The sequence below is a fragment of the Pelmatolapia mariae genome, linkage group LG1 (genome assembly GCF_036321145.2).
Source record: "Pelmatolapia mariae isolate MD_Pm_ZW linkage group LG1, Pm_UMD_F_2, whole genome shotgun sequence".
In the NCBI taxonomy this organism is placed as follows: Eukaryota; Metazoa; Chordata; class Actinopteri; order Cichliformes; family Cichlidae; genus Pelmatolapia; species Pelmatolapia mariae.
Window position 1 is genome coordinate 20,171,907 of NC_086227.1, and position 12,891 is coordinate 20,184,797.

Genomic DNA, 12,891 nt, shown 5'->3' on the forward strand with positions numbered 1-12,891 from the left:
AGTGCGTGTAAAACATAGTGGAGGCTCTGTCATGATGTGAAGCTGTATTTCAGCCAGTGGTGCTGAGGATTTTATTCAATTAGATGGAAATATCAATCAGAAAAGAACCATCAGATTTTGATTCACCATGTACTACCATCTGGAAAGCATCTGATTTGTAATGTCTTTATTTTTGAGCATGACAGTGATCCCAAACATGCAGTAAAAGCATGATTGATGACTGATGGCATCATCAGTCATGGATTGGCCTCCACAGAGCTTCAGCTTTACTGAAGCAGTGATCTAGAGAATGGGACAAAAGTCAACCAACATCCAAGCAGGAACTTTGAATATCTTCATTCATAAAATCATGTTTCGTTAGGTCACAGCACCTATTGCTCATATTCCTAGCAAAATATAAAGAAATGAGGGGAGGCCAAGACTTTTGGACAGTTTGGTATATCTCAGGCTTCTTTCTGACCTCCCTGTAGGATCTCAGTCCTTCCACATTTCTATGGTGTGTGAGGTTTTTGTTCATTTGTTGTTTTCATTCTTTTCTTTTACAGTGTGCAAAACCTAGCACCAGCGGTGTCTGCGGAGAAGCCAGAAGAGGTGCCAGTGGCGCTCGACTCAGCTCTGCAGGAACAGGAGCGGATCATCACCATGTCCTACGCTCTCGCCTCAGAGGCTTCGCTCAAGAGCAAACTTGTTGCAGGTTGGCCTCTCATCTAATTTGAAACCATTATCTGCCTATTTGAACCGTGAGTGTGAAAAATCATTGCAAAAAAAAATGCTGAAAAAAATAATAATTCCACTCAAGCTAACGGCTTGAGTGGAATTCAAGCTAACGGCTTGAGTGGAATTCCTTCTGGGATCATATTGACATATTTTTGTTGAAGAAGGGATAAAGAGAGAGGGAAGCAGTCTTTCAAGAATCCTGGATTGATGAGGAGGGGCGTAAGGTGCAGAGTCAAGCAATAAGGCTGTTCATTTCCTAATAAGTGAACATTATTCCTTACTAGGATCTCAGATAGTCTCTAATTGCAATCCATGTAGGATCTTTTAGGCTGGGGAGGAATCGCTTGATGAGGCCATTTTGTGATCTGATCAATGACCCAGTCAAACTCTACTCCACATCTGCATACTGTTGCTGCCTCTTTGAACGTAGCTCTGAACCTGCATAAAAGACACTGCGCCCACATCTCATCTCTTTCATACTCTACAGCAGACAGGCGAGTTAATTTTCACTGTAGCTGCAGCAGATTGTCAGTCTGCCTGCCTCGCACGCGCACACACACACACCTATGCACACACATATATATCTGTCACACACAGTAAGACTCAAGCTGTCAGCGTGTGAGGAAGTTTAATATGCACAGTGAAGCAAAGTCAACAATTATAACATTATTTCCAGCATAGAGAAATGCCAGAGAATATAACTGGTGGCATCTTGTCAGTGGAGACTGAATCAATGACTTTCTCTTCCTTTGGTGTTAAAGTGAGGTATGTTGGTGCACTTTCAAATCCTTGAATTAAAAGAAGAGTTTTTTCCATAGTATTATGCATGAGAGACATCAGTAACTCCAGCATAAAAGCAGGAATATCCGTCACTGCAATATCACATACGTGTGGTATTTATTGCAAAGGTGTTTTCATTGTTGGATTTTTTAAAATTCCTTTTATTCATTGGGTCTCGTCAAATCTGTAATTTTGTACAGGGAAATGATTAATGAGCTACAAAATGATCTTCCTGTTCAGTGCCTCTTGTTTTTTTGTTTTGTTTTTATTTTAAGATGAACAAATGATCAAGTAATGGAAACAAGTCCAAGCCACAGCACTACAAACTATAAGCATTCACTGCTATTTTTATTACATGCCTTTAAACAAACGCTCTACCTGAAGCTATATTCATGTCAAGATCCTGGACAGTTTAATATGCTGTTGATGAAATGTTCCTGTTTGTACATGGATCTATACACGTGGATCTGGAAACCACTGATGACAAAAAAGTGAATGATGATGATGATGGCAACTGAGGAATTTTTACTTTTACAGTTTTAAAAAATGTCACATTTCTGCTTATTGATGCTCAATTATGTAAAATTTAAAGTATGGGAACTAGATGAGGATTTTGGATATTGTTGTAATTTTTTTATTACAACAATATCCATACTTCAAAAGTCTCAAATAAAAAAATATAAGCAGATTAGTTAAAAATGAATATTAATCAGTCCTAATCAGGTTATGATGGCCTATTTAAAAAACTGTTTTTTACATTTGCATTTACATCTACATTTTCAGATTTCTTTAGCATACTTCATTGCTATTAAAGTTGGGTGATACGTATATGTATATATACATATGCATGTATTCACTATTGTTTAAAAAATGCACTATTGTTTTCCTTAAGTGCTGTTTGAAATGACTAAAATATTCCCCAAAACTGATCCAATTTTATCGAAAAATCTTTTTAACATTTAAGAAGACCAATATAATAAAAAACCATAAGCAGTGTTATTGAACTAATCCATATTTCCCATCCCGAGTGTAATAGATGCCCAACATAGAAACTGTAAGTACAGTTAAAAAGTTTCATGCTTATATTTCTTTTCAGGAAAACATGATTATGAAACTATTTCACTCTTTTGGCTTCTAACAACAAATGTTCCTTCTCTCTTTTTCCCCCCCTCTTGCCCTCTCTCCATAGTTCCTCCACAGGTTAACGTCCTAACACCTCCTCCCCCACCCCCTCCTCCACCTCCTCCTCTTCCTCCCGTTTCTATGGCGCCTCCTTCTCCTCTGAACAACGGAATTCACTACACATTTGTCTAGTCAGAAACATGAAGTAAGGCCTAAGTGCACGCTTTGCGGTGCTAATGCTTCTTGCTAATTCCCCCAAAACAAGGTGTTCCTGCGTGCTTCGCACCTCGCTGCATGCTCACCGCGCCGTCGTGATTGTCGGAAACACATCTCTAGGTTAGGGAAGCCCTGCCTCTGCTCCCATTATAATCAAAACAAACATCTGCAGGCAGTCTGCTCATCCCACTGTGATAATTGTGTGTAAATTTTTTTTTGTACCACTGCCAAAATATTTATGGATGGCTGTGCAAAGAAAGGGCTCAAACGAACACGACTGTTTGTAGCATTGTGTATAATTAACAAAAGAGACACCTTTTGATTTAGCACCTTGACAGTTCAGCAGTCAGCACAGCTGCATTCCTCAGCACCAATTAGCTCCCCATCTGTAGCCTGGCAGAAGAAAATCTACATATCACTGTTGTTACTGTAAATGCACAAATAAAGCTCTTGTCATTTCACTGCTTTATTAAAAAAACAAAACAACTTCTGTCCATCACCCAGTACTTGATGCCACAGATATTTTAATGCTATTTCCTGTTTAAAGTTATTTTTCCTGTACTAACCGTATCAGCCGTCTTTTGACAAATAGGCGCACATAAAATAATCAGATCCCAAAACAGTAAACGAACACTCGAATAACAAACACGTATATGAACTTTAACTTGCAGAGCAATGCAGCATTCATGTGGCGCTGAAAGCTTGGAATAGTTTCTTTTGAGAACTGCACAATGTGGATGTGAGATACTATCTACTCATGTCGCTGCATGCTTTCTTTATATTCTGGGTTTGCTTTCGGAGGTGAGCTTTAATGTTCAGTCGGGTTGTGAAAGTTAAGAATATTACACATGCACGGCACTTGTTTCTTCACAAAAAGCCCTTGCATGTAACATTTTGCATGTTAGTTTTAATCTGCATGTTGGGCAGCATGAAGTTATGCATGCACCGCGGTGAAGGCCCTGTTATTATCTCTGTCTGACAATTGGCCTCTAACTGCTCTTTAATAATGTGCAGGTATGTTATATCTTTACAAAGCTACTTTTTAAGAAGGGACTATTAAGTAACCCCACCCCAACATAAAAAACTGAAACACACTGTGACATTATCTCATTTTGTAGTTTTTTGTTTTTATTGTGTTTATGATATTTACTTTCCTCGTGCTTACTTTTTCCTCTCTCTCATCACTTCCCAGCTCAAGCAATTTCTGGACACTGAGGTGCTATTTCACACTGACAACAATCCACTGGGTTTTCAAAGAAAAGAGGATTTTTGTTTGATTCGGGACATTTTTATATGCAGCAACAGAAAAACGGTAGCAACGCCTTGAACTTGCTCTCTGAGATGTATGCAGCAACAACTAACTGAGGTGTTTCAAAGCTGCTGAAAGCAACTTTCTATAGAAAACCTGAGGACTTCGCTGTGGGAGCGGCTGTGCTTATCAAATATGGAAATGTCTAAAAAAATGTTAATCTCATAATAGTAAAATGACGTTTTCTACAAGTTATCGCACTTTTAACTGTGCACTGTATCATATTTTCAAGACATGACTGAATTGCTTCTTGCAGTGTGATCGCAACTGGAAAACTCAAATGGTATGTGAAGAGCGAGAAGGTACTAAATGCGTCACGATGATAGTATTTTTGTCAACACTCAGATAATATTCTTAAACCAAACCACTTGAAATCTCATATGTATGTACTTGTAGCACTGCCAGTCTCCTTTAGGCTTGCCAAAATAAATTTTATTTTTGCTTACATCGGGATGAAAATAACCTCGAACATATTTTTTGTGTGACTTGAGAAGGTCGAGCAATGGAAGTTTATAAAAAAAATGTGAATATTAAAGTTATTAACACAACATTTGCTTTGTCGCACATGTGTTCATTTCATTGATTTTATTTCTGTGAGGTTGGCTCGAATGAGTCGAGCACCACGTACAATGGCCTCAAGCTTCAGACTGCGTACAAAAAATGTAAAAATCTTTTGTTTTTTCAAGGGAACTTTAAAACTCTACCGCAGTTTTCGCTCGACTTCTCCAGACATAACAAATACCCAAATGTCTGCTAGATTAGGCTAAGGCACCCTGACACAGTGGGCTCCTGTGATGTTCGATTGTGCCTCTGCGGAGAATAGCGCAGTAGGTTAGTGCAGAATTCAGTGTCCTGAATCCAAACAGAGCATTTCAGCGCTTTCAAGCAGACTCCCGCTGAGTACGAGAAAGTGCATCAGTGTCCCGATCCTTTTTTTCTCGCAACATTATCTGGAGCTTATGAGTGCAAACGACTTATGAAACATTTCCCTTGCTGCATTAGTGGCGCAGGTCTTTGTGGCACAGCTGGCATCGCCTTTTGATGTTACACCAAATATCAAAACTCAGTGGTGTGTTCACCCAAACAAATCAGCCCACTGCAGAAATACCAGGGCTGTAATATGGCTGTAAAGTCTCCTGTACAGTAGCTGCCACACTATACGAGAGAGAGAGAGAGCATCTCCGAAGACACTAAAGTTGTTTTAGCTGATGTTTCCTGTGGGATGTTGGTATTCCTCCACAACTAGTTTGGCAGACCTGATTTTACCTTTGACATGTGAAAGAGTTACCTTAAAAAAGGTTCTTGCAGTGATGGACAGTTTATTCTCCCCCTGTTTGAAAACCTCAAACGGCAGGAACTGAGCACATTTTGTGACTTTAACTTTTAACCTACAGGAGCCTTTGGTCTTTATTTGATTTCACTGATGCCGTTTATTGACTGTATCTTTATTCAAATCATGTACAAAGGGAAATTACAAAATATATCTGCATCGCTCCAAGATTCTCTTTGAACCTTCACATTGATTGCCGTGACCTATTAAACTTCATTCTATTATTTGAAAAGGGAACCAAACTATGGCATGCTCAAAGGAGGTGAACTTCCAATACAAAAAAAAGAAAGAGAGAGGCTTCTTGAAATGTTTCTTAAGTTCAAAGCTTTTTCCATCTCAAAAGGGCATTTTTAATTCTGTGTATTTTCAACCAAGAAGGTGGATACTAATAACTCTGGATTCTGAAGTACAGAATTCATATCTTTAAATCATGAACTACGTCTCCATTGCAATTGTAAAAGAAACCTCTGAGAAATGCATGTGTTGAACTTCGGATTCAAAAGGAAAAATAATGCAGAGAATATGTTTTTAAATGGAAAGCTCAACTGCGCCGTTATTACCAAATACTGCAGTTTTCAGCACAAATATTTATCACATTACATTTATCATGACTCGTCCCGCTGCAGCCGCTGCGTAGGATGTGATGCGCACACTTTGCCCTCGCCCTCGTCTGCATGGCGAGCCTTTGTGTTGCAGCTCCCTCCCAAGTGACATCTTTATCTTTAATTGGAGAGTAATTACTTTTACTCATCCGCATCACAGTGTGCTTTAAAAACACCTGAGAGAGAGGGGATGCACCCCCCACCTACCCACCCCACCCTCCAGCAGCTACATCCTTTCTGCTTCCATCTTGATCCTCCAGGATCAGGGCCCCACAGAGCACACTGGCCCTGGTGGCTAGAAGACCAATCACATCCACTGTTCTGCTTATTTTGCAATAAGATGGGATGTTTTCCCCTCCTCTTGCAAAAAATTCACCCAAGACCCTCCACCGAGGATTGTGGCATTTCCATGTATTGACGTTTGGCTGGCGGTTCATATACATTTGTTATTCTATGCTCTGGACTTCAAAGAGAATGAAAGAGGGCCTATTATGCTAATTGGGTCCTGTTCTGTTAAACGCAATCAAGGCCTCCCGCATTAATCCTTTACTAAATACTTACTGGCTTCAGAAGTGATTTTTTTTTTCCACAAGAAGAAAAACCGCTGCTCAGCGTCCTGACAGAAATGTTTGCTTGAGAGTAGCTTTTATACAAGAAAATAAAATGTCTCACTTAAAATCCAAACGTAAAAGAGCCTCGCGCGAGTGTTTACGGTGCTCTTCAGATGACATTGATTAGGTTAAGGCTTTGACTTTTTGTTGCTTTTTTTTTAAAGGCCTTTGCTTGAAAGAGAGAGAGCCTCTTGACACCACGCTGAGCAGTCTGACCTTGTTCTCAGGTCTGTGTTGTTCACTACAGCGCACAATGGATTTGTAACATATTCATAGTTTTCCTGTGACATGAAGAAGAAAGGAGAAATCCGCCTGTGATTCCCAGTGATACCTATTTCAATCACATAAATATTATTGTTATAGTGAATAAGAATTAGGCTACAGTGGAAAACCCAGCTGGTGCCTCCTTTGCACACTGTGGGGATCCGGATTGTAGTCCAATTGTACAAATACAAAACCAAGAAAGCCCATGCAATAGGTGCTTTGATTTCAAAATAGTATTTTATGCTGTTTTATCATTTTCAAGTTCCACATACGGTACATTTTTTAATATGTAAGAAATGGAATTTGTTGAATAATTGAAGAGCTAGGAATCACTGAATATTCTTCCCAACGTGTGTGCACGCTATAAAAAGAATAGAGGGAAAGCTGAATAACATTCATGCTGCACCGCATTGGCCCAGCTTTCCCCAAAAAGAAAACAATTCCTGTTTTTGAATTGTTTTATGTTGAAGCCACTTTGTTAGTTTTTTAATGTTTTTTTAAAATGATGGGATCATCAGGGAGGTACAAATATTTATTACGTATTGAGTCATTTCTTTATTGGCCTATTATAAAGAACACAATTCCTCCAACATGAATCATTAAGTGAATGTTGAAAAGGTGCTGTGTTACGCTAAACAATGAATTAATCTCATGTTTCCCTAAACGGAAAGCATTTACAATACCTACGGTGAATTGGGTTTTTGTACATAAAAGCAATTACTTTGCAAATGAACCAAATGCCCCTGGGCCTCGTCTTTAGTCTAGCAGCTCCATGTACACATACACACTTAAATAAGTGAGATTTACTGCATTCAGTGAGAATGCTGTGCATGTTGGCTCTTCAGAGCTACATAACAAAAAAAATCATGACATATAACTATTTAAAATTTAAAAAAAATCTATCAGCATTAAAATGCGAGGCCATTTACTTTGCAGCTTAAAAAATGTGTTTTACTGAAAGATATAATAGCTGTGGAAAAATTAAATTCTTCTGAGTAATTTGTGTTATACTCGCTCGCATAACCGGATTTCTGACTGTACCTCAAATAAGACAGTGCAGGTAACACGTTCAGAAGAACTTTAAATATACAGTACCGCACATCACTGACCATTATACATGAGTTTATATTTGTTGTATGTGTACATTTGTAGCGTTGTTGGCACAGGCAGCGTGATGATGTCGCTCATCACTACATCATTAGAACTGGCATGTTGCACTCCTTATTTCAACATGATTTATCAGGGGTTCGCTGTTAACTTGAAAGGAAATATTAGATCCTGACTAAACTTTGATGAAATCCAGAGTTACAAGTAAGAGATTTGGGTCAACTAATGAGAACAGCGCATCCCACATTGCAAGTCCAGTTGGGATAGATCATTTGCATGTATGCAAATAGTGTTTTAGTTAATTGCTATATCTGGCATTCAGTAAGCTATGTCGGTTGCGCGGACACTGGTCGCTTACAGCTGAACCTTGTCGGTGCTTTTAACTGATCATCTAACCAATGGTAGGTAAGGGTCTTAGTCACTGAAGCTCTCCTTACAGTTTCTCATACATTTACACTTTTTATAGAACACAAAATATAAACTGTATTAATAGCTAGAAAAGAAACATTTAAAAAATTAATAAACTGTATTTATTGCAACATTTTGGATTCACTTACTGCGCTCAGTGTCATGGAAGTAACAGCTGAGCAGGACTACCAGCATTTACTTTTTACCTAGACCACCGAACCTGCATGCACAACTACTTGCAAAGTGCATTCAAAATGAAAAACAAAGGCATGTCTGCACATTTCTGCCTGCACATTTCTAAATGTAAGATGGATTAGGATTATATGAAGGTGGCACTGTTTAGATTTTTAAAAAATTAAAAATAGGGCTATATACTACATTATCAAGCAAATATTACCCATTTATACACCGGTTATGGGTGTAGATATTAAACTGGACATCAACAAATGCTTAAAATTGCTGTGTATCTACGTAAAACTGCAACAAGCACTTATTGTCTGTGCACTGCTCATAAATATGGGGTTAAAACAAACTTGTATGTGTCAAAGGAGATCCCATGTCCAGAGACAGACACCTAAACTGCTGTAGAATGAAAAGTAAATGGTTTAAAGTAGAACTTTTAAAATCTTCTTTTGGAATTTAGATAATTATGGCTGCTCATTGAGATACTAATGACTGTATTCCTAAGCATGAATCAGCTGCACACCTTTGAAACCTCCTCTGGTTGCAGTGTAATCAAAGCAGCCCCCCCCCCCAAAAAAAAAACCTCACTCACTGACTGAATGGTGTTCTCTAATTAACCATGCAGAACAGGAGAAGAACACATGTTAATTTAATGTAACAAAAATGTTGATTTTCATGCACTCTCCTTTTCAAATATTTATGGGCTAGACTTGAATTTCAAGATGCATCAAAGACTCACAGGGTATGCAAATGTGTCTGCCTTACCCCCCAACAAGTTGGACTGTCTTTTGCTCTTCACGCAGGCTTCGCGCACTACCATCTGAGCTATAAAGAGGAAGCCATTACAGTCACCTCTGTAAAAATAGCCTATATTTGTATTTAGAGAACTATCTGGCACTTGCGGGCACCTGTTCAGCTGCACAATCATCTGTCACTGAACAGAGCAAAGTCTGGAAAGAAATACACGTTAAACAAATGTAATGACTCATATTGTTTTGCACCTTTTTTTTTAACCCTACTCACACTGTCACTTTTGAAGCAGCAACAATGGAAACTAGTGGTAATGCCATTGCACTCCTTATTGCCGTTTGGTCAATGTTAACCAAATAAAAATTGAACGTCCAACTTTAAAAACAAAGATCAATAAAGAAATAAGAAGTGTTTGTCCTAAATGCACTGATTGTCTCTCTTTATAGAGATTTTTTTCCTTGCAGGTGAGCTTCACACAGTGACCAAAAGGTGGCGCATGAGACACATCCAACACACGTTCAAGTGCAAGCGGTGAAAGAAAAAACTCCGCTCGTTAAAGAAGGTACACTAACAGCAGGAACAACACAGAATCATCATGTATGCATCCGGAAAAACACGGTGTCAGACTGTTATAGGATCATATGCAATTTTATGGTGCAAAGCTTTTTACTCTGTATGGTTTTTATTAAATTTGGTGATGTGCATCACATCGTTATAGCTAAAGAGGGGCTCAGGTTAAAAGTGTCACAGTAGAAAAGTTTCAGTGTTAAAGGTAAGTCTTTCTTTCTTTATTCGTAGCTAAATGTAAACTTTGACACTTCGCACACTGACGGAAAAAAAAGTTAATACTTAACTTGCAGGCTATCAGTGTTGTAGAAGTTCAGTGGAGAAAAGCATGCAGTGTGTGCATTGTAACGCGCGCAGGAGGATTTTGAAGGTCTTTGATGTAGATGTGGTGTTGGTGTGTTTTGCTTCACCTGGAACAGCAAGAAAGGGAAAGTGAGACGCTCAGGACTCGCATCTGTCGCGAAGTTGTGCTTGTGTATTCTCTCTCTCTCTCTCTCTCTCTCTCTCTCCCTCTCTCTCTTTCTCTCTCTCCCTCCCTCTCTCTCTCTCCTCTGTCACTCTCTCTCTCTTCCTCTGCTTCCCCTCCTTCTTTCAGCTCAGCTCATGTCATTCTGCAGTTAACAATCAGAATTTTCTCCTGCTGTCTCCTGTCTTTGTAAGTAACTTTCTCATTTCTATTATGTGACACTTATGGCATGTTAACCAACGGACTTCTACCTTTTATTAATATTATGATTATTATGATTATTATTTGTATTTTCTGCTGGTCACAAAATGTTGCTGATGTTTTTCAAAGCTACAACGTTGTCAGATCTCTCTCTCTCCTCTTTTTTAATTTAATTTATTTATTTTTTAATATGGGCACGTTTATACCGAGATTCCTTTTTTGAATGATAGCTGTGGGCCTCATCCAAACCCAGCTGATTATCTAAAACATATGCTCTGTTCATGACAGATAAATTCCTCTCAGTAAAATCTTCTGTTATTGCAAGTGAGGGTCTGCCTGTAAGGTCCCAGTAGCTGGATTTTTGCCTTAATGTCAGATGTCAACTTACGTTTGCTGAATCTGTTTAAAAAATGAGGTGTTTTGTATTTCAGCTGTATCCAGTCTAACCTGCTAATCAATAGCTCTGCGTTAACGTACTGATGGTACATAATGGTTATTTTATTTTTAGTTTCTGTGTTAAAACTTAACAACAAATACACCAAAACTACAGTAAAATGTCGTTTATGAAAGTAAAACTTAAATGTAACGCTGGGAACAATTTTCCATTATTTTCTAACGTTATACTGGTCAATATATAAATTTGTGTGTGTTTGTTTTTAATTATTTACAAAATAATATATACATGTATATCAAAATTATGAAATAAGTGTGTAAATTTAAACAGTAAGACAGTCACCGACAAGTCTTTTATTTTTTGACACGTTTTTATAAAATGTAATAATTCACTTATGTTCCAGTAAGTATATATCGTGACAATACTTGTATGTAGTTAATTGACTGGCAAGAAATGCGCGTATGATGAAATAAATAAATAATATTTTTTAAAATCTACACAAAAAAATCTAAAAAGCATAATGTGAGACTCAGTCAATTAAATTAGAAATAATCTGAAGAGGAAGAAGAAGCTGCAGCCTTCTGGATGGTGTGGAAATGAAAACTAGGCGTATAGGACACCGTGGCAAACCATAAAGAACACCGAATCTAATGCTGCTATATTTTAAACGGTGATGTAATTCACACAATTACATGCTGTTGTATCACAAAACTTAAGTAAAAAAAAATAAAAATAAAACAGCCTATCGCTCACCTGATCTCGTCACCGATACTCACAGATGACCGCATTTTCCTCTTAAGAAACAATAGTAATAATTATAATAAACTTTGACTGAAGTGGGAGGGGTCACTGAATTACTCGTTTCCTAACGAGACAAATGAAAAAAAGTGTCACTGAAGAAAAACTCTGGGGTGGAAAGGTCGCCCTTAACTTTTCAGTTGTTGTGTAGCTTGTAAGTGGTGTTAATTTAAGTAAGCTTATTAAACTTACTAAAAGCGGGCAGTAGGCTAACAGCCATCCTCCCTGTCTCCACTTTTATTTCGCCACCTCTCTCTCTCTCTCTCTCTCTCTCTCTCGCTCTCTCTCTCTCTCTCCCGTATCTCTTGTCTGGGAGGAGGAGGGGGAGTCCTGCCTCTTTGCCTTCCTCAGATCAATGCCCTGGCCACTCACTTTCTGATGTTGCACGACGGGAAATGCTTTGAATACTTGCGACATGGCTGCGCGCATTGATTGCCAAGATTGACAGCAGCTCTAGCCATCGTCTTCTCTTGTCTGAGTGTGTGAGAGAGGGAGATAAAGACCAGATAGACGGTTAACAAAAGGTACTTGTAGTTTTGTACAACTGAACTTCACAGAGAGTGGACGGGATCCCCTCCTATGGCCCCGAGTGAGCAGACTTAAGTTTTCGCTCAACAGATAGCTCGGTGATCATTTTCAGTAAAGTATAGTCGAGACTAGTTGCTGTTCTTTGCGCACGGGGAAGGACGCAAAAGTAGGCAATCATCAGCACGGCTCACACCAACAAGGTAAACAACACATTTTCTCTACTTTTCCAACATGCCTCCTTCTCCTTATATTTCCACCTTGTGTTTAATTGCTGATTCCTTAAAGGCGAGCGCGCTGTCAGCGCGAGCGATCACACAACCTTGCACGCGTTTTGCTTTAAAACTACTATTATTGTTTTTTATTTTATTTTTTTACAAAGTAAACTGTGTGCAAAGCTTTCTCGAGTCGGTACATTTTGAGACTCGGAGAATGACTGTCAAACTTTAATCACTGAGACTGTCTGATGCGTCGCTTTCACCTCAAACAAGCCAAGTCTACACGCGAGACGAGAGTGACGCGTGAAGTGCTGGTTGGAAGT

General features: G+C 38.7%; 2 protein-coding genes across 13 annotated transcripts in view; both read left to right on the forward strand.

Moving 5' to 3' along the window:
* Positions 1 to 4,678, forward strand: part of plekha7b (pleckstrin homology domain containing, family A member 7b) — an 82,228-nt gene extending 77,550 nt beyond the window's left edge. For all 10 annotated transcript variants that reach the window (XM_063475053.1, XM_063475058.1, XM_063475081.1 and 7 more), the window contains 2 exons: positions 546 to 694; positions 4,028 to 4,678. In XM_063475053.1, coding sequence (XP_063331123.1) covers positions 546 to 694; positions 4,028 to 4,050 — 172 coding nt within the window. In that variant the 3' untranslated portion in view covers positions 4,051 to 4,678. The remainder of the gene's footprint in view (positions 1 to 545; positions 695 to 4,027) is intronic.
* A 5,892-nt stretch (positions 4,679 to 10,570) lies between these two features.
* Positions 10,571 to 12,891, forward strand: part of sox6 (SRY-box transcription factor 6) — a 124,066-nt gene continuing 121,745 nt past the window's right edge. For 2 of the 3 annotated variants that reach the window (XM_063494612.1, XM_063494687.1), the window contains exon 1: positions 10,571 to 10,621. The gene's annotated coding sequence lies outside the window, so the exon portion shown is untranslated. Of the gene's footprint in view, positions 10,622 to 12,220; positions 12,554 to 12,891 lie in introns of those variants that run through there. The other variant, XM_063494528.1, reaches the window with a different exon arrangement.